Source organism: Aphelocoma coerulescens, chromosome 3, assembly GCF_041296385.1.
Source record: "Aphelocoma coerulescens isolate FSJ_1873_10779 chromosome 3, UR_Acoe_1.0, whole genome shotgun sequence".
Taxonomy (NCBI): Eukaryota; Metazoa; Chordata; class Aves; order Passeriformes; family Corvidae; genus Aphelocoma; species Aphelocoma coerulescens.
Window position 1 is genome coordinate 90,691,970 of NC_091016.1, and position 22,439 is coordinate 90,714,408.

Genomic DNA, 22,439 nt, shown 5'->3' on the forward strand with positions numbered 1-22,439 from the left:
TTTTTATGCTGCTGAGGTTCAATTTCTGTTGTGTCCTGCATCTTTAGATACTGTGGCCATAAAGAGTTAATCTGCCTCTGGTAACATACATGGATCCAGAAAGATGAGTGCAGACCTTTCATTGGGAGTATTCTGGGGTAAAAAAAGCCCTTTTAGAGATGAAATACAAATCAACCCAAGCCAGTCTGGTCTATCTCTCACCTATAGGAGTTAATGGTTCCCATCATGCTACTACATGTGCTGCAGCAGGCTCAGGAAGCAAATCCTGAGAGAGTGCACTGTAAAAGAAAGAGCAGAGTGTACTCTTAAACCATTAAATTTCTTGTCAGCTTGTTCTCTGCCTAGGTGTGCTTTAAGCTTTTCCTGGTTCTGTTTTACCCTGTGCATGAGTGGGCTGGGTCTGCCTGGGCTGGAGTTAGTATTCTTCATAGCAACCTCTATGGTGCTGTGGTTTGTGGCTCTAACGGTGGCTCCAACATCAATATTTTGACTATAGCTGAATGTTCTCTTATTTCCCACTCTGCACCACTTTCCCCAGTAAACAGGGGCAAGAAGTTAGCAGGGGGGACACAGCAGGGACAGCTGATCTGAGTTGGCCAAGGGGATATGCTGTACCGTACAGCATCAAGCAAACAGTGAAAGTGGTGGTAGAGGAAGAAAGGGGGAGAGGGATGTCTTCCAAGTTTGTGGTTGCTCAGAGAATACCTGAGCACTGGTCTGCTTGAGGGAGGTGATGAGTTACTGCCTTTGAATCACTTGGTTCCATTTTTGTTTGATTGTTCTTTTGTTTTTCCTCTTCATTTATGTCTTGGTTTGAAAGGCAGATGTCTGCCAGGGAAGGCAGGAGTTTCCCTTGAAATGAAAAAAAAAATGCAACCCCCTTCCCTCTGAATTATTATAATTTTGAAATTAAGGGGCTTTCAGGCAAATATATGAGGAATAAGAATAACAGTTCTTTACTATTATATATCTGTATGTGTATAACCAGTCAAACAAAAACCAATAACTCTGGCAGTAACAGCAAACAATCCCAAACCCAGTCCCAGCCTTCTCGGCTGCCGGGCCCTTTCCCCTCGGGTGCAGTTCCGCTCGCAGCCGGCAGGGGCGCTGGCGGCTCCCGGTGAGCAGGGCAGGTGCGATGGTTCCCCCGCGGCTGCAGGGGGCGCTCCGGAGCGAGCTCGGGGAGCACGCGGCACCGGTGCCCTGGGATCCCGGGAAGGGATGGGACAAAGGCTTCACAAACCCCTGGGCAGCCGATCCCGGTGTCCGGCCGGCCCCTCGGGAACAGCAGGCTGGAACGGCAGGGACGAGCACAAATCCCGGGTGGCAGACGAGATGTATTGAGCTCCAGAGCTGCAGCGGAACCCCCGGAGGTCGGGGCAGGCAGGGCGAGCAGGGCTATGATATAGCGAAGGCTCGAAGCAGCGACAGGGGCAGGGCGGCCACAGCCCGGCTCCCAGCGGGGCAGGGAAAGGCGGGCTTGGGATCCCGGGGTTTCTCCGGTAGAAGGAAGGCAGCTGAGAAAGCAGAAGTCTTCAGCGCTGATGAATTCCTTCCAGCCTCTCTCTCTGTCCAAATGCCAGGAACTAACTGCCCACCAGCCCAGGTGAAAGAGAGTAGCCACATGCACCCCTCCCTCTGTGCCCAGGTCTTTTGTTTTTCTTAAGCACCCAGTAATTTGTCCCCGTGGCAACATGTATGGGGAAAATTCTTTAAGAGAAAAAGAAAACAGAAGGAGAACTCCTAAAACCCCAACAATTTATTAAACTGTCTTTCAAATCACAGGTTCTCTTGCTTTTTTCTTCCTGTTCTCTGCCCCATCATGCTGGTAAAGGAGTAAGTGCATGACTGAGCAGCTGGATGGGTGCTTACCTGCTGGCTGGGATTGACCCACCACAATTGGAAGTAAAGTTGTGAAAAAGAAGAAGAATAATTCTGTCTGTTCTCTCTGCCTTCCCATTTGGGGACATTTTCCTTCCCCATGTTCTCAATGGCTGTAGTTACCTGTCTGTGTCTATACCAGCAGTAGGGCAATTTGACACATTTGGTGTAATTTTTCCCTTTCCTTGATTCTAGCTCTGAGACCTCTACTGACATTTAATTATTGAAGTTCCTGGAAAATATCAGATCACATATATATATATATATAATATATAATAATAATATAATTGGATAATATATAATTGTCTCAGATGTCTTTCTATTTGAAAATAGATTTATTTGGCCATGTTCAGAAAATAAATGATTGTATGCTCTCCCAGGTACCAGGGAATGTTATTCAGAACTCCTGTTTCTGGAGACAACTTTATTGGGTCTTTTTTCTCCCTGCCTATTTTTTATGTCACCTGTCCTACTGAGCCAGTAGTGGATTTGAGGTGTCACAGCTTCATTTGACACTTTCTTGTAATCACTCTGTTTTATAAAAGCAAAACTTGGCCTTTGTTATCTTTGCAGTGAACCATGGTTTCTTATAAAAAATGGACTTAGGTTCAGAAAGACTGTTGAGTTCCCCTCATGACTTCTTCCTTGACCCTTGCCTACCTACTGCTCTTGCCTCCATTTCTCTCTGTTGAATAGCATGATATTTTATTTTGTTGTTTGCTTATTGACATCAACATTTTGAGAAATAGTGTAAGTGCAAAGTACAATTAGTTACTGTGTAATTTGCTTTGCATCCAGAGTTAGAGGTACATCTTAGTCCAGCCTAAATACCATGTTTGGATACAACCATAACAGAAAGTTTGGTTAGTTTTGAAGTGTGCAGGCAGTATCTCCATGAAGATGGAAAAGCAAGCACCAAGATAGGGGCTGGCCTAGAAGCTGTGCCCTTACAAAATGTTTGGTCCTTCTTATCACTTGCCCTCTCTCCCCAGCATTTTTATCTCTTTCAGTCTGCATTTCTCACTGCAGAAGCTGTCTTAATTTTTGCTTTCCATAGTGCCAAGCACGATGTTAGTCCTGAAGTAATAATAATCAACAATGATGTCCAAAATCCTCAGCTTGCATTAACTGAGATGTGCATCTTTTCCTAATGCGCAGTTACCAAATACTGCACCGAGAAGATATTAAAAATGTCAGCTTTAATTCTAATATTTTATGGGATTATAAAGCTGGCTATTGCTGTGGTGCAGAAAACATGCCTGTGTGTCAGACCAGTACTAATGTACTTGCCATTAGCAGCAACAGACAACAGTATTGTTGCTGTCATTGATGGGTCACAGGGCAATTATTTGTGTAGGGCTTGCTATTTCTTTTTAAAAGGGGTGACCATTTAACTGGGATAGTAAATTGGTGTACCAAACTGAGTACCAGTTGGGGTTATTTTAATTCCAAAATTAGGGTGGTTTTCTGTTACAGCTGGTGAGGGGTCAGTAGCTCTGACTGAGGAAGAGGTGACCGGTCCGGAGAGATGGTCCCGAAAGGAATCGCCTTCCCGAGGCCTGGTGTCTTCCCTCAGCTGCTGGCAGGAGGGCCCGTGCAGAGGCTGTCAGCTCTTTAGTGATTGTCAGCTTGTGATTTCAGCTCAGCTGTGCAGGGCAGCCTCCAGGCCAGGCCAGGGAGAGACAAGAGGCTGGTTCTGCACAAAGTAGCTTTATTGTTGGTCCCCTCTGGCGAAGGGGAAAGCCAGGGACGAGAGCTCTCTCCCCTGCAGGGGCAGAGGGCTTGCTTTTATAGGGATACAGGGGGTGGGTGTCAGAGGGTAAAGGCCAGTGGGTTACAAAGGATCTGCATAGGGTGTTCCAAAGGATTCTGGGTCTGTCTTTTCTCGCCGTAACTGAAAAGTTAGCTGCCTTCTCAGGGGGGGTCCTGCTGGGAGGTTAAGCAATCTCCTTATCTCAGCAGACATCCCTCCAGGGCAGGGGCTGGGCATACCCTACAGTTTTCTAGCTTAGTTTAAATCCCTGCTAGAGTAGGTTAGGATAAACTGAATAATAATAACAAATTGGTTAATCAGAGAGCTGTACTGGCCTTACCCTGTGAGTTGAAGGGCAAGTTCTAGCTTACCTTCGTCTTATTTTTTTGTGTAGAGAAACTTTTATATATAAGAAACAAATTAAAAGTTACAATAGATGATTCTGCTCTCAAACATTCTGGGTTTAAATGCAAATGCTTTCCAGTAATTTTGTTTTGCTGCCTTCATGGTTGTTTCTCCAGAACATCACTTTGTGGTTTCAATTTAGACTTTGTGTCCTATTATTCCTCTCCTAGCCAACTGTGCTCCATTATAAATGACAGGTGACTTGTTTGAGGTACTGCTTCAACTCATCAACCTCATTCCTTTTGGTTTACCTCCGTGGGTTTTTTTGCTACCGTTGAATCACTGTCATAGAAGCACTGCAAAATCTGCAGATAAACAAATTATAGAGACATTGAGCAACTCTTGTCTTTTGAAGCAGCTTCAGTTTATTCATCCAGAGCAGGGTGAATTGCCTCATAGCAGATGCCAGGGAGCTTTCAGCGATGTTCACAGAATAGCAGGAATTTTGCAGGTCCTCATGCAAATGCTCAGTAGCAACATTTGTGTCTTCTAATACCTGAGTGTGACATTAAGTGTTGAATAGCATGACATTTTTCTTACTGTGGACACCAACTGCTGTGTCCAGATCCCATGGTTCTGTGGTTCAGTGTGTTTGGCTGGTGTTCTCTTAACACAGCAGTAATGCTATTGTCTCACTGCCACAGGCTTTATCCCCATCCAGTTGTCTTGCATATGGATTGTGCAGGTCAGTTCTGTGTTCTTAGTGATAGATGCTTCTTCTATCTGCTTATATTCAGTGATGATATAAAGGTATATCAAATTTTCAGTGTAAATAGTAGAAAAATGTTTATTTCAAAATATAAACCATCTATAAGTCTATCTTACGTGCTTTTAATTACTCCCTCAAGACTGCAAAACACTTTATTATTTACATTCTGTTGTGATAACTGGGTTTTCTGTAGTGCAGGCAGGATGGCACAGCTGCAGATGTGCCCTACCACGTGCTTGTGGCAGCACAGCCAGCGAGGGGCTTATGAAACAGACTTTACACCTTCATTACTGACACTGGGTTATTACAGCCCCAGTGGGCTGGGCATCTTGTCTTTTGCTACATGTGTTTCCTTGCTTCTAAAACTATGACTGTACCATAAGACTCATGACTTTCCCATCAGCAAGAAGGTCATTTTCTCAGCAGTGCAGCTGGGAAAAAAGTCCCTGTGTGGCCATCAGCTGAGTTACACAGGTGAAGGGCAGACCATCAAACATGATAAAGCTGATGTAGCTGTCCCGACATTAATGGAGCCATTGCCAATTTATATCAGCCAACGATGTTCAGTGTAACGGGAGGGAGATGAAGTCTCTTGTCTTCCCCCATCAGTCCCGCTTCAGAATATAGAATTGAGTTGGCACATAGATAGAAACAGGGCTGACTATGTCTGAAAAAAGCATGAGAACACATCTGGACAGACATGGAGTCAGTTCCCTCATGAACCATCATAATGAGAGGGCTCTGCACAGCTCACAAGTGTCCTTCCTGCAGAGAGAGGATGTTGGCTGTAAAACAAGAAGAGGGAAGAAAGAAATTCAGTCAGTACTCCATCAGCTGTGCATGATGGAGTCCTAGATTAACAGGCTCACTGAGTATATCCATGATGCAACAGCTCTACTCTCAACTTCTTTGTTAACCTCGTCAAAAGTTTCTAGTTTGTGACTAATGGGAAGCATGACATGCAACAATCCAATTGTATGGTTAGTGTAGGCTGTTTTCTCAGATTACTCGACTTGTCCTTTACCAGGCTTTGATTTATGTGGACATAATATGAAAAGGACAAGAACAGTCCTTTGTCTGAGCTTTGAAAGAAAACTAAGGTATGGGACAATTTACAGCTTCTGCTTTGTAGCTGAAAGGAGGTTTTGTGAATTTGTTGGAAAAAATATTCTCAAACACATGAAGCAAGATGAAAATGCACTAAATTAAGAGCGCCTTTTAAATTTATGGCTACTGGGAAGAAGATATGAGTTGCTGTTTTAGTTGATTCACAGTAATTATTAAGATCATATTTTGTGATTGAGACGCACAAAACCAGCTTGACTGTTGCACCCTCTTATCTCGGGAGTGCAAAGAGCAGTGTCTGTTCCGATCCAGCAAACACAGCTCCAGCACCCAGGCAGTTCTCTGTGTAGGTAAACAAGGCATGAGCAAGCCCCACAGAGGACAGGGAACATCACACAGCAGAGGGTTCTGTGAGATGCTGAGAGGGAAAATGTATTAACAGCCTGCCTGAAAGAGACATTTATTCTGTCCTTAAAAGTGCTTTTTAGATTACAACAGGCACATAAAGAAACATCTTGGTAAGATGGAGATTTTGGAATTGGCATCATAATTTGCAAATGAAAACTTATTTCCTAGCCTGTTTTTTTTTCAATGATCACATGAATGCAAAAGAACATCTTGTTGTACAGTAACGCTGATTTATTTTGCAAATATTTCTAGTTACCTGTGGATTTATTAGTGAATGCATTACAATCTATACCTTCCTCTGCTTCTAGATTTTGACACTTGCTTAGCAAGAGTCACTATTTACACAAAAGTATATTAACTTTCCCCAAATTAAGAAAATTTTTCTTTGAAGTAGAAACTCATTGCATTTTGTTGTTACAGTTACCAGAAGACTAGTAAGTAAAAAAGACCTCACATGGGCTATTTGTTTTTTAGTGTATCATTTCACATTTTAAGGTGGATTTTTGTCTCCTACTCTACTAGGCAGATGTTACATTATTAGAATTAACAATTTTTATTTTGGCCATAGAACATAATTTTAAAGCATTTTTGAAAGACCTGGGATTCAGAACCTGTGAGACTTTTACAACCCTTAAACCAAATCTCCTGTCATAGATGGCACTCTTCCACATGGTTCTCTCTCATATGGCTACTTTCATATCCTGATCCACCCTTAAATTTATCAGTTGGCTTGATTTTGTTTTTTTTTTTTTTGTCCTGCCATCCTTACTGAAAAACCTGATTCAGAGTCTCATTCTCCTGATAGGAATCTTCTGATTTCTGGGGTAAGTGTATCCCTGGCTATATTGCACCTGTTTTTTGTTGTGCCAACAGCATTCTTTAATATAGGCAGCTTCCTTCCTGGGTTCTTAAATCTTATTCCATGCTTAGGGAACAATTCTATCTCCTCAATGTTAATTTTATTTATGGTTTCATTCCCTAAGATAAACCTGGCATTATACCAAATTCCGTGTCTGTGCCTGCTTGAATTAATCTCCATTGTGTGGGAGTGAGCAAATTGTGCATGAGGTGTGAATCTTAGCAAAGAGACATTAATGCTTTCTTACTTCTTTTGGGAACACCTCACTTCATGCCTTTGTGAGTGCTTCTCTTTTGTCCTCAAGTCTGCTGGACACTGGTGGCTCACCCCAGCTCTTCTTCCCTTCCATTTCCAACTGTGGAGACCTAAAGAATGCCATTATTCTCTGGCAGAAGAATCTGATTATTTCATAAGTGCATGACCTCACGCTTTGTGTGTTAATAATTTCCTTAGTTTTTCTGATCCTCATCTTTATTTATAATGCTTCTGACTGTCACATCAGCAAGTGTTCTTATAACATTTGTAGTGGACCATGTCACTATGCTATGGTCACTAGTGAAAACGTTTAATAAGATCAGCTTATAGGCAGAACTACTATCCCCTCAGGCCAGTTACTTCTCTTTTGGGTTTCCGATGAGGATTTGAACCTTGAAAGTTCATTTCAGACCTCAGCAGGAGTCAAGATCTTGATGCTGTCCTCCTGAGCCCTGTGCCAGGACTCATCTACCAAGCAGAATCAGCCCTTCAGCTGTTATTGACGCTCACTGGGCAATACTTGTTCCTGACAATGCATGAAAGATAAATGCTCTAGTGACTGGAGTTGCCCCACTGTGGTAGAGGGCTGTCGGAGTATTACACATTGAGTTATTAGGTAAAAATAGCAGATTATCTCATTCTTATTTAGCACTCTATTGCTGGTCACTTTGGGGTTGTTTTTTTTTGTTTTATTTTGTTTTGTTCCGGAGTGGTTTGTTAATTTTAATGCTTGGTATAAAAACATTGTGATTCTAATGACCAAATGCTCCTTAAAAACGCAGCATTACACTCCATCCCTTCTGCTGTGAGTACCAAACACAGCCTGATGATAAACTGAGACAAAGTTATAGGAGTGGGAGCAAGACAAGGGTCATATTCCAGTACTGTTAAAGGAAACTGTTGCTGGCCTGAGCTTGGATGCTGGATGTTACAGCTTTGATAGCTGTGTGACTATAGACAGGGCCTGGGAGATTCAAACTTTTCCTGCCTGAGTGCATAAACTTTCAAAGAGATGTTTGACAGACCTTTGACAGATCTGTGCTTTGGTTTTTCTGTATGTGACATTATTTACCTTGTGGGCTAATAATAATGCACTGTATCCTGTGTAAGCTTTTTTTAACTGCGAGCTCTCCAGATCCGTCACTCTGCGTGGTGGGAGTTTGTCAGCGCCGCCGTGTCGAGCAGCTTTGTGCCTTCTGTAACACCAGCAGCACCTCACAAGTGTGACCCACCCTTTCTCTCTGCAGAAAGGAGGTGCAAAGTGCCTGTTGTCGTGATCTTGTGGGGGTGAGCATGGAGCAGTTGCCTGCTTGTTTTAAATGTACAACCTTCTTGGTGGCTGTTCGAAGCGGTGAGTGACAGAAGCCTGCCTGGGAGCAGAAGGTGTTTGGATTTGCCATGGTCCAGAGTTTCTGTGTGAGGTCCCTCCATAAGCGAAGAGGCCACTGTGAAAAGTTTCTGTCTTGTGTGAAGTGAAATAGCTATCCTGAGCCCAGGTTTTCAGGTGTCTTGAAGAGAGGATTTTGGGATCATGAACTTGATTCAAAGCTTCATGAGACAGCAGCACAGACAGCAGGTGTTAGGTCACTGCCATGTTTTATTAACGTCTAGTTGGAAGGACCTTTTTTATCTACAAGCTCTGTTTACAAACATTTAATATGCACCGCACAGTTTTTGCCCTGTCACTAGTAGTGTTTCTCAAATGCAGGCTACGCTGATCAGCCAAAGGCTGGTTGGTCTGTCCCCAGGATGTTCTGCATTCCTCTGCCTCCCATTACCAACTAGAAATGTTTTGTCTTGCTTAAGCCCATTTCAAGTAGCAACCCATGCCAAGCTAGCCTTATTCAAACATAAGCCAGGTAGTGGCCTGGCTTCATGAGGGGAAGATGAATGAGCAGAGTTTCTTCAGATTAGTAATATGGTTTATATATTATAACATACCACATTCTTTATTACCTTAATGCATGCACAACAAACGCACAGGGATGCCATATGTACAGCTGCAGAAGGTAACCCAAGCAATTATTAGTTAGTAATTGAATATGATCCTCTAATCGAAGATGATACAGTAATGCACAAAGGGACACACGCACATTTACATTTGATATTTTGTGCCTTGAAGTTTTAGTCACATAATCTAAGCATGGGTGTGTTTGAAGATGTATATGGAAATGGTTTTGATTATTTAGAGGACAGCATTAAGGAATTCTGAGCTTGTCATGGGTTTAGACACAGCCTCTGAAACAGCTTCAGAGACCAGGCTCGTTATGTCAATTAATAGTCTCTTGTGCATCTGATTTCATGAAGAATTCAAGATCAAAGGTCACGTTAAAGCAGTCTTAATACTGACATAATTTGGTGATAATAAAGCACAATTTTGTCTTCTTTTCATTGTAATGAAATGATGTTGCACACATTGTAAAATTATGGTAATTTTATTTTCCTGTAATTCATAAAGAGAATAATAGCTGAGCAACAATGCACTGGGGCATTTTATTAGGAAATTGAGGGCCATATTCACTAGTTTTTCAAGATAGCTTTTATCCTTCCCTCTGTGTTTTTGTTTTTCAGAATTGCATTGCTTTGGTATCATCTCACTTCTGCAAAACACAATTTTGTTAAATCTATCCCCAAATGCACTGATGGAGTTATAACTGTTTGGCAAAGGCTTGGAGACAAAGATACTGCTGTGAAAAATGAGTCTTGTCAAAAGAAAACTGATTTGTGAGCACAAAATATGGACAGTGTGGTCAATGTTGTATTATCCGTTTTTCTCCCACTTTCAGGTGTATCCACTATCCTGAGGTAGTTTTTATAAATCAGGAGCATCTATGCGGACTCTGCCCACCCTTCTTCACTGTCAAATTATATCAGAATGGAGATTTTTTCCGTCTCTCAGCACTATGGCTTTTGCCCAGTGTAACTGGATATCCCGGGGCTTTGTGGCTGGCACTCTGGGATTTGGACACTTAGTTCCTCTTTGTGCATCTATACCTGTCTATAGCTCTGTCTTTCATCTGTGCCTACGAAATGAGAGAAAAGCACAGTCTAGTCTTGAAAGAGATATCATGAGGAGAAACCTGTTAAAAGACTGTGAGTGTTAGGCTAAGCAGTCAAGGATTTAGTAGATGAAATATGGATTTGCTACAGACTGTTTCTAAAAGAAGGCGTATCTTGTTCCAGACTAATAGTTGTGTAGCATTTTGACACATAAGTGAAAAGCTGTTGCTCCCAGTGTCTGCTAGGAGATCATATTATTTCCTTCTCTTAACTTGTAATGTGTTTACCCTGCCTTTGATTTATGTAGCCAGGAACAAGAAGTGAAGCACTTACACAGGGGAGATAGGCAAGTACTTGTATGGGTTCCTTGTATGCCAGAGCTGTTAAAACTAAATCTTCAGATCTTTAACTCATAGGATAATGTTTCTAAAGAGGACACTGTAAACCTGTTTGTATGTATTTATTAGTTTCACTACTGTTTTATTTCTGTGCTGTTTAACAGCAGCTGATATCTTCCTGTGATTTTCAAGATCCCAGGGTGTTTATTGTCATTGCAATTGTTCTTTTGTTGAGATCAGCAGAGTAGCTGGGCTTCTTCAGCAAAAAGACTGCAGGTCTCTTTTAGCCAGTGAGCCAATAGTTCATGCAAGTCTAGGAAATTCTGCTTTTTGTTAAACTGAGCAACATATTTATACTCTCACAGAGTTTTCATTAATGTAATATCCAGTCTTCTTAAAACATGTGCTGCTTGTTTTGTCCTAATCCGTCTGTTTTAAAAACAAAAATTAAAGGGGGTATGCAGTATGTGTGTTGCTTTGATCACAGATTTGGAATTTCCTGCCTCTTGTAAAGGAGCATGGGTTAGGTGTAACTCCAGTCTAACACCCAGATCTAACATTTGCCTTGCAAAAGTGGGGGCAGTCCTGTCTTTGCAAGGTATTCTAAACCCCTTTTCCTAAGTGGAAAAGCAACACTTCAGATGCTCAGATAAATTGTCAGGGGTGTCCCTTCTTTTACAGGCAGCTGCTAAGACCTAGGAGGGATGCTGTCTACCCTTGTTGCCACCAACGGAAGCATAAAGAGGTGACTTCTCAAGTATGTGCTATTTTTGTATAATCTGAGTTTCATCATTTTGGCTGGGCTGAACATCCTACAGGTCATTAGGAAGGGTATGTAATTTAGGAAGGTTTAACAGAGGTGCAGGCAGAGAAATGTTCTGTCCTTCATATAGATGGTATCTGACAAAATTTCACTTATTTGCTGATGCTGCCTTGCTACTTGGTACTCCACAAGAGAAATAGCACCAGAAAACTAAGGCATGGTCCAACTGCAAATACTACATCAAACATGGTAGAAGGGTAAAAGCTGAACTCTTCCAGTGACTGCCCGCATTCTTACTAAACCCCTACTGTCCTGGCTCTTTCCTTTCATGCTGTTCATGCACCATGCAAATACTCTGATGTCTGTGCAGCCCGTATCTCTTTTGTCAGCAGGAACATAGCCCTCTAACCTCTGAAAGCAACACCAGCTTCTCTGGGCAATTACTTTGGCCATTTTGTGCCAGAAATTGTCCTTTAGTACTGTGCTAAATTTAAAAATAATATGTTTTAAATTACCCCGAAGGAAACTGTAAAAGGTAACAAGCAAGGGGTGAAGGAGATGAAGGGTGAAGAATTAGAACTAGATTTCAGCTCATGTTTTGCACATAACAGAGCCAGAACAACATAATACCCCTTTCTCTCTGCAACAGAAAAAATCCCTCAGACAGGCTCTTCTGTGAGACCAATGCAAAGGCAGTTTAAATACACCAGAGACAGACTCACTGAAAAAGTTGTGAGCGGGTTCTAATTTCCAACATCCTTGTTCAACACAGGCATCCAGAAGATGCACAAGCAGAAGTCCCCGCAGCCAAGTCCAACCCCACACTGATTGTCACTTGTGTAGGTATCAGTGCTGAACACTTTCCCACCCCATGAAATGCAAGAGGGCTTTTGCCTTGCAAAATTTGGAGTTGTTGCACTCTACCTGAAATTCCCCTGGTTGAGGGTTCATGTGGTCAGGGGTGAAGCTGAGCTTCCAGGCCAGCACATAGAAGGTATGGAAGGTATATGCTCCTGGGGATGCCTTTCTAGTTCTTTCTGGTGGGAATGTGGATGAGGGAATTAATCAACATGGATCCTATTATGCCTTCTTAAAAACAGGAGTTTCAATTAAAGAAGCACCTGCTTAGGAAAGGTTAACAGACCCATGCACTGCTTTAAAATTGAAAAAAATATAAATACTTGCAAAATATTTTATAAGTGTTTGTAAAATGCTTTGTAAGTCAGAAAATGAAAAAGAAAATTACTTTAAAAACTTAATTAAAAATATTAATAATTTCCTTACTAATGCAAGGAAATTCCAATTGGAAAACTCTCTGGTGTCAGAGGTGCAGCAGTGAATGTTGTTACATATCTGAGCTCCCAGACGACAAATGGTTTCTAATTTAGGGCGAAATTAAGCCCCCATTTATGCTAGCATGTGTCCCCAGGAACTCTTTTCACTTCATCAGGGTACTTGAGTCTTACCCCTATGTAGCTGAGACCATAAATGAGCCCTTATGAAACTTTTTGCTACTGAGAGTTCTTTCAGAGCCTCATCATTATTGAAGTTCTTTCCTGAATAATGAACAAGCAGACACAGTAGGCAGAAAAGACTGACAGGCATGGACGTGCCCTTATAAAGCCATGAAATGCCCCAAAACTTGATGATTCTGACTATTACAGATAACACTCTTAAATTAATCCTTACTGTTTACTTCCCACATTTAAGTCCAATAAACACTGGGAATCCAGAAACTGCACATTTTTAAGGAGTTGACTGGACCTGATTACAACAGATATCACTTTGTTATTCATGTGGAAAATGGTCTTTCAGTGACTTCTTTCCAAGTCTGGGTAGAACAGGACTTTACAGCCAGACATTTTCGTGGTGCAGGAGAAATGTTACATGTGAGTGTGACCTTCAAGCACTCGCTGTTATGGGCATGTCTCTTGTGGATGCCATGATAAATGATGTTATGCTGGCTAATTAAATCAATGCACCTCATTAATGCCTTGCAGCTTCTGAATTTCTTGTCGCTCTTTAGTCCCATGGAACACTTTCTGTATCTGCTCTTCCCAGGCTGACATCCAAGTTTTTTGCACTTCTCTCTCTGCAGAGATACAGCAATTCCAGTACTCTCCATCTCAAAGTAAGGTTGAGGAATATATTTAGTACATCCAATAAGAGAGTAGTTTAAAGGTAACCAGTAGCACCTCTGGCTTCCCCATTAAATTTATTTTCCCCATTTCACAAATGAAGACCTTTCTGTGTCTTTTGGACTTAAGTTATAAGCTAAACAATGAAAATAATTTTTTTTATTATTATTTAATATGTTGGGAATTGTGTTAATGCAGGGAGAGAACAGCTGCTGAGAGATGTTACATGAAAGAATGTAAAGAATCCTACAAGGATTTTCACTCTCTTGCAGCACCGACAAGGATCTGCATTAGGAATATGGCAGAAAATATTGTCCCCACGCCTATTGTGTGTCTGTCCCTGTGCTTGCACATAATAGGAAGCCTTTTTCTGATCCCTTCTTGACTTTTGCCATCTATTAAATACATAATGAAAAGAGGTTTAAAACCTTTCCCCAAAAACCTCCCAGTTTTTCCACAAAACTAGTAGCCTAAATATCTATTGGAATATGTTAATTCTCTTGACTATACTTTCCCCCTCCCAGTAAATCATGTTTTCAATACCACCTCAGGATGGAAACAAAAATTATTTGGGGTTTTGTTACTTTTCAAATTTTTTTCCCCTTTCTCTTCAATCTTTATTTACAATTTTTTTTCACAGGCAAAAAAAAAAAGGGAAGATGAGGGAAGAAATTTCTTCAGTTAAGCATTTCTCTGGAAGAGCTTGGAAGAAGCACATTTCTATAACAGCTGAAGGAGCAAGAAGAAACAGAAAAGAGCAACTGCCGATGCTTTAGCCAAGCCTAGAGCCCATGTCTGGATTGCTTGTTATGATTCAAGTGTATGTTTTAATAGGAGTAAAACTACATTGGTTTGAATGCACTGAATATCAGTAATTCCCAAACTCCCAAACAGAGATCTTCCTGGCTGTGGGCAAACACCAGACTTGACTTGGACTCTCGTGTAACTGCATTTGATCATCACACACTAATGCCTACACATGGACTTGCCCCCATCCCTGCAGCATGCCAGGGTATAGGAACACAGCCTGGCTCCTGCCTGGGACTTCTGTCTTGTCTTGCTTGATTGTAAAGAGACAAAGGAATGATTCTGGAGTAGAACCTGGGCCAAAATCTCTCTCTGCACCACTAGAGCCATTAACTCCAGACCACACAGCTATGCTGCAAGTGGGAATGGAAAAGTGAGAAATAAACAACCTGGCCTTAGAGACATTAGACTGGAGTGCTGCCAGGGGAAAACAGTGGGATGACTACACCCTTGCTTAAAAGTTTGCCCAGGAAGCCTTTTGCAGGTCACTGAAATCTGCTTTCTGCTGACCCTGGAGCTCTTATTCAGGACTTGTCCTGCCTTTTTTGCACTATCTATAGTAGGTATGTTAGTAAAGACCCCGGATATAAAAGAATTCCTCAGGTTGTGTTGCTTCATCTACCACTAACATGTCACATCGTGGTTTGTCCTGCAAGAATCTGGGCTGCACTCTGAAATCCAGCTCATTATTCAGAGACGATACAACAGCTTTCGCCTGTCCTGTTTCTGCAGCTAATAGAGCTGTCAGCTCTGCTGTCATTCCTTGTCCTCCCATCCAGAAACATATAGAATGTCTTAAAGGAAACAGGTCATCCTGAGACTGACTCTTGAAATAAAATTGACCCTTATTCAAGTGTACATACAAAATAGCTTGGATGTTTGCCTTCGATTGCTATTTGTATTTGCCTCTTGTTCCACAGAGAGTTAATGTGGATTGAAAAGACGACATTTTTCAGGAAAATATCCGTTACAGGTGCCAAAGGCTGTTCTGTTGCCAATGCTCTGTGATATTTTCATGGCATGTTTAGAAGAAAGTCTTTCCTCTCTGTCTCCTTCATTTGCCTTAAGCCCAGCATTACCATCTCATTCAAGAGATGATAATGACTGTGTTCACTTGTTGCATTGGATATTTGTGCCAAGGGTATTTCGGAATGTTCTAGCTCATTTTAAATTCAAACTTCAGTGCCTGGAGACACTTTCATAGGAAAAGCAATTGAGTCACCGTAGCAGGGAAGGAGAGGTTCAGCAGGTAAAGTGGCACTCAGTCAAGAAGGTGCTTGTTGGCTAGTAAAGTACAGGGGATGACAGCTGCTCTGACAAAGTGACATTTGCATCTCCAGAAAAGTGAGACTTCTTAATTTAACTGGAGAAGTGTCAAGATCATCTGCTGAGTAAGTTAAAAGGAAGTAAGTTTCAGATAGAAAGACAGAAAGTTTCTAGAGGAAAAAGTAAATCTGCTCAAAGCCCCTGGAAAGAAGATTAGTTACAGATGGTGGTGTGGAGGAAAGGTTTTTCTCTAACAAGTGCAGCCTGTGACACATGGCATGCAGGGAGACAGTGCCCCTGACATGTCAGAAGACTACCTGCAGCAAATAAAAGGGATATAGAGTAAAAAGGAGCTTTTATATTTTTATTTGTAAGTAGGCTGATTATAGCCTTCTTTATTATGCCTTAAAACCCTTGTTACTGCAGTGTTTATTTTGGATACTGTAAATAAATGTTCCCACTTGGATTTTGCTCAGATGGAGTTAAAGTACTTGATTTAAAGCAAGATGTTCCTTGCTGAAGGCTGCCACAGCCCTAATAGGCAACTAGGGATGTGGTAGCCTAGAGGTGAGGAGGTGAAGCCACTTCTTCCCACAATGAGGGCTCTCGGCAGGATGCTGGTGAGCCTAGCTGAATCTCGGTGATCCTGTGGGAACTTGTCACCCATGCACTTGAGTCATGCTGTGTTTTTATTCCTCCTTGGAAGAGTGAACACCCATGGTAGGAGTGAGCTTACTTTTCTCCAGTTCTTTCTTTGTTCATGAGCAGCTCCTGCTTTGCTGGGGGTACAAGCAGTTTACCAGCAATTATGTCAGAACGTTTGCTAGCATCTTACTTTGACTTCTAAGTCATAAAGCAGCAAGGGGAATTACTGCTGCCATCTCCAAAGCAAGGCAACAAAGGCACAGATGTAATAATGCATGCACCTAAGTACTTGCCCAGTTTTTCTCACATTCCTCTTTTTGTTTTCCCAAGCAAAAAGCAGACTCCCTAGCAACCATTTTAAGGCTGAGGGCACACTGAAAGCAAGCTTGACAAATGAAAGTGAAATGCTGCGGCATGTGGGACTGGTGGAGCAGCCCCGTGGAATTATCAAACCCTCATTGTGCACAGCCCCACTGGGCTGCATCCCTGGGGGTTACAGGGATGGGAAAAATGCAAGCAGCCACCTAAGCTGGTAAAGCAGGAGGTGCTTAGGAGAAAGGCTCCTGTGTCTTAGCAACTCAGAATCCTTTCCCAGAGCTAAGTGCTGTGCTGCTTTTTTTTTTTTCTTTTTTTTTTTTTTTCTTAAAGAAAGTGGTAGTGAACATTAGGCTTACTTCTTAACAGGAGTGGAGAAATTAAAGTCCCAGTTTTAAATGCTGACCAAGTGGGCAGGACACTTACCTGGGCTGCAGGAAGCACAGATTCAGATCCTACCTTTGCCTGAGGAGATCTGACCATCAGTGTGTTGTGAATAGACTCATGGCCAGGATGGGGTGTCTGAGACAGAACTCTGCCTAGTGGTGTCATCTAAAGACTCAGTGCCAGCCATGTAGTCCTGCCCTCTTCTCCATGCCAGCTGTGATGGCTTTCTGACCACACAGCACACTGCTACAATTCACAAAGCAGGAGACATTCACCTTGGTTTTGTTGCTTTAATTTCTCTTGGAAGGGGAGAAAAAAGGAAGACACAGGTGCTGAAGAGCAGGACCTTGTTCCTTGAGTATCAATGACTGGACAGACCCGGCTGCACCATTTATGATCTCACCTGTCAAAGCTGCTCACTCAACATCTCACGGAACTGCAAAATGTGCCCTGAACTTGATAAAGACTCTTTAGCCCATAGTTGAAATGCTCATCTATAAAAGGTGAGACACGGGCTTTCTTCTCTTGTCATTTTTTTTTTTCACTTGAAATCATACTGAGCACATTTCAGTTGCATACCTGTCATATGCAGTAAAACTGAGATTATGCAGTCTTAAATAACTGGCCAGGGCTCCCAAGCAGAGAAATGTAGGATTGATTGTGTTTTGACTCACATTGTGTAATCTTCAGTTACTAAGTAAACCAGGGCAGCTGAGCACTCTCTTCCAAACTCAATAACATGTATAATTTTGAGGAACTTTAGCAAATGTCCTGGTTGCCTGCCCGTGGCGTGCCTTCCCATATCACTCGTGAGTACTGAGCTTGATAAGAGATAGCTAGAAGTCTTCATATTCTCATCTGTCATTTTGTGCTCCAGTGGGTTCTACTAGCAACAAATGTTATTGGAAATGTATCAGCCCTTGGAGGAGATGCATAGGAAAATAATAAGGTGAAGTAAGTGTCAAATGTCTAGCCAAGATGATATTGATATCAATCCCCACTAAATAAACTGTCAAACCTGTCAGTGTGACCATCAGGCAGGGAAGTTAAAAGGTAAAAAAGCAATCAGTGTAGCTGACTTTTAAATATATCTTCCAGTTCTTATCAAAAATGGTTGTCATCATTCTTGGGGATCTTTATAGCAAAAAATAAAGAGGCTGTATAAATGCCAGATTTTTTTTCTCCAGAGATTTTTTAGTGCCAGTGAAAACTTGCTGTTGCCCAGATCCATTAGTGTTGGTAGAGGCTGAGCATTAGAGAACCATATTCTATCCCCCCCTCCATGTACTGTTTAGAAACTTGAGTGATTCAGAACATCCACTGTCTGGTGTCCATGGTCATGGCATATTAGACAGGCAGTGACTAAAATAATTTCATTGTCCATGACAGGCATCCATAGCAGGATGCTTGAATTCAGCCCTAAATCTTTTTGATGGTGTTGAAATCCCTACAGGATATCAAATGTGTTACTTTTTTTGGATTGGAAAAAAATTTTGAAGTTTTGTGTAAAGTAGTATGTGGTAGAACTATGAAGGCCAAACTTGCCTAGTCACTGAGCCTGAAAATATTAATATGCACAAGGGTAATAAATCCTACTGAGTTACTTCACTTTAAATATGGTTATTGAGCCAATTAAAAGTGTAGTCCTCTTGATTTCAGTTACCTTATTTCTTATACTTACTCAACTTAGTCCTACCAAACTTGCCCAAAATTACATGATAGTACTCAGATACTCCACAACTGACTGTTCTCCATCAAGGCACAGTCCTGATTTGTTATTAAATCAATGCTTATTTTATTTCCTCATTGTTTGTTCTGTTTCTTTAAAGGTTCTGCAGTTGAAATAACAATACTTTATTGGTGCTGGTATTGAATGGAAATTGGCAGATTTTAAGTGATCAGTTATTGAAGCAGTATAAACTCTGCTTCAGGACATATGACTTGGATATGAGCGAATAAGTTGCTCTATAGCAGCCAAATTTAGGATTTTAGGAACTTCCTTTGGAAGCAACGTGTTCTGGCTTCTGTTGGAAACAAGACATATGACAGTTCTCGTACAGCATAGGAAAGCTTGTGTTCCGTAATGAAAGAGAGTTTACCCTCCAAACTAAACATTATCCAAGGGAACTTAGGGGCTGCTCCATGTATTTCTGCACTTGGTTCACTACAGCATATATATCTTATATATGCTATAAATCTTACATATGCCATATGTATGTATGCTATTTAAGTTATATATGCTATCTTAGCATATATAAAACTATGCAAGAGTTAGTACATTCCCCTCATATTAGCTGGTGAAACATCAGCTGATATTGTCTGTATATTTAGGTTCAAAGGACTTGTCAGAAACAGAGATAGTCCGGAGCATAATATAGTCAAGTTCTATTTGTTTTTGGTAAGGTGACTCCAAATCGTATTAGAGACTGGGTGGCAGCTCCTGAGGCAGTCACAATTATGATAGTTTTATCAGCACTCATTCACCATTTTCAAGAACAAAGGTTAATAAACAGGAGATAGAATATTTATTCTAATATAGGTCCCTGGGGTACTAAGTCATCTTTAATGAGAAATGAGGTAATTACCAGTTCTGTCACCTTTCGTCTTTCAAATGCACTTGATGCTGTTTAATATGAGGCCCATGTTGTTCAATAGAAAATAAAGACTTAGAAATTATTGTAAAGCATTTCAGTATTACTATATTAATGTAAAGACAATGAAGCTGGAATATCAAAGTATATATTTCAAGGCAATTTGAATGCCTTTCTTAAATCAGAATGGAATGAGATGTCAGGACAAAAAAAATGTATCAGTTGTTCTGGTCTGTCATCACCATAATCATCACAGACTCAGCTACTCAAGTTAGGGGTATTTTGGGCTTGAAATGGAAAACATAGTGAAGGAATTTGACTGTGACAAATTTTGGAAGGATGCATTTATTTGCATCACCTGCCTTGTGGAGAGTGATATGAGATTGGCTAGGATGAAAAAAGTCACAAAAGTAATGTGTGAGAAGAAAGAACAAGGAACAACTGTAATTAAAGGAAATACAGACTTCTGTAAGGCTGTAAGAGTAATCTTCGCTTGCTTTACTATATTTTCTGGATCAAAGGTTCTTGAAGTGGATTTAAGTTCCTGTTTCTGTTTGCAATGTCAGAGTGGTGGAAAGGAGACACGATGTAGATTAGAACCATGTTCTTCAGAATTAGGTTATGGAAAGATAATTGCACTAACAACTTTCATCCATTTGCTGTGCAGGGCAGGCAGGATTAAAATGGTTCAAGTTACACAAGGCAAAGTAAAGAATGGCTCTCAGGTCCCTGGTGGGCCAGGGACATGGCCTTCTGGAGCACAGGCTCCTCCCTCCATCTCTGCACTGGGGTGCTGCTTGGAGATAGCCCGAGCAGCAGAGATGTGGTCTTGCTGGAACCTGGCTGCTCCCTATGGCAGAGCTGGGAGTGGGACTCCGGGCTGGACCCCAACTTTGGCTCCCCCAGCAGGCGAGGTGGGTCAGGGGGATAAAGACGACACAAAAGTGGGTGGAGTGGCTGATATGCCAAGTGTTGGTGCCACCATCTGGAAGGACCTGGACAGGCTGGAGAAATGGGCTGACAGGAACATCATGAGGTTCAACACAGGGAAGTGCAAAGTCCTGGGTGAAGAGGCAAGGGGGCTGGGGGATGGCTGGAGGACACAGAGGGCTGAAGGGGAGGGGAGAAACAGGAAACATAACATCCAGTTGCGGAAGGGCATCTTTCTGAAGATTTGGGGAAAAGGAAACTAGCAGGCTCCTGTCTTTGGAAGAGGAGTAAACATGATTGTGAGAAGAAGCTGTGAAAATGTCTTGGGTGGCAACAACAAGAAAGGTCTGGATGGTGACTCTACTATAGCCTGTCAGTGGTCAGCCCTGTATCTTTTGCAAGGGCATTGTGGGGATCAGTGACTTTCTCAGCCCCCATGTCCCTGACCTCTGGGAAGGAGACTTGCAAAGGGAGCAATGGGGACATAGAGCAAAAATTCAGGTGTGTACCCACAAAGAAGTTGTGTTGTGTGCACATCCACACTACGGGCTGCTCCCATGTTTCTTCAGGTAAACATTTATTTAGCTTTAAAAAGTTACTGGCAGATGGCTGATGAGGTTGTTCCCGGGTTATAGTTGCTAAGCCAGCTCCAGGCTTGGTTCATTACCGGGTAATTATGGCTTTGCATCTTCTTGTTTGCTGTTCAATAATTGTCCTCTTCAGTGAAAGTGCCTATTGACCTGAATAAAATATAATTGTGTCTCCCATCGACTTTCAACTTTTTAAAAGCATTTCTCTGTTGAATTGGCTTTCTCCAATAATTCTCATGTTTGTTATAGATTTCCCTGACAACATAACAGTATGGAAATAAGCATTTGTACTAATCCTTTCTGCTTCAGTTCTAATATGCAATAGTCATTTTTATATTAACAGTCACAGTCTTGCATTCCCTTCACTGCAGAGGTGAATCTGCTCCTCAGCATCACTAGTGCATCTCATCTTCCCTGTGTCACAACTCTTCAGAGCTCCTTGTCCCATAAGGGAGAAGGTGCTGAGGCATCTGCAACAGGTTGGCACCTTCTTTAGGCCTCCTCCATGAAGACAGCTTCCAGAAGTGCTAGCACTAGTAAATCCACTTAAAGACACTGGGAACTTGCAGACTCTAATCCATCCACTTCCCTTTCTCATTTGAAGGTTTGGAAAGCTCCCAAACCATGAAAAGCTTGGGAGCATATTGCTCCTTCCTTCCTTGTGGTGCAGTAGCTTGGGAGTAATTGGGGAATCTGCTTCCAGATGGCCAGGGAAATGCCACAGCAAACTCCCAGTTAACTTCTTGATTTAGTACCTTCTCCATACTGAAAAATCAGCAGGTTTGTTTAAAACTGTGCAGTACACTCTGCACAACTGACTACTGCTGTCAGTGATCCCTTTGATCCCTTAAGAAAACTGCACACAGTACTTTTGAGTGTCATTTGATGTGGTAGGTTCATTACTTCAATATGCAGGAGAAAATTTTCAAGACTACTCCATGTAAGTTTAGCTGTTTTGTTCCAATTAATTAATTGATGTTCTTTCAGGTTGATGTGATTTTAGTGCAGCACAATCATTTATATGTTGAGAAGTTGAGAGCATAAAAATGAAATGAAAATCACTTTTTTTTTCCAAACCTTATGATTTTAGTTTTGTTTAAAAGACTAGAAATAGTTTCTGCTAAGAAAAACAAGTTACTAAAAAACCCAATGAATTTGGTCAAAATATTTTTTAAAATTTGCAGGATGGTCACTTGGTGCAGGAACTTAAATATTTCATTTCAAATTCCAACATATTCTTGTTCCACTTGGAAGGCCTCTGTAAACAGTCCCAATTACTGCTAATTGATTTAAATCTCAGAACTCAGTAGGAAATCACAGATGTTATCTTCTCA

General features: G+C 41.6%; 1 protein-coding gene across 3 annotated transcripts in view; it reads left to right on the forward strand.

Moving 5' to 3' along the window:
- The window catches only part of UBE3D (ubiquitin protein ligase E3D), a 97,014-nt gene extending 80,797 nt beyond the window's left edge, over positions 1-16,217 (forward strand). Inside the window, exons 10-11 of one of the 3 annotated variants that reach the window (XR_011149986.1) lie at positions 11,355-11,430; positions 12,209-12,387. Coding sequence is in view for 2 of the 3 variants with exons in the window: in XM_069011257.1 (XP_068867358.1) it covers positions 12,381-12,390; positions 14,229-14,350 (132 nt within the window). In the remaining variant the exon portion in view is untranslated. Of the gene's footprint in view, positions 1-11,354; positions 11,432-12,208; positions 12,391-14,228 lie in introns of those variants that run through there. The other 2 variants (XM_069011257.1, XM_069011254.1) reach the window with 2 other exon arrangements.
- Positions 16,218-22,439: the final 6,222 nt, after the last annotated feature.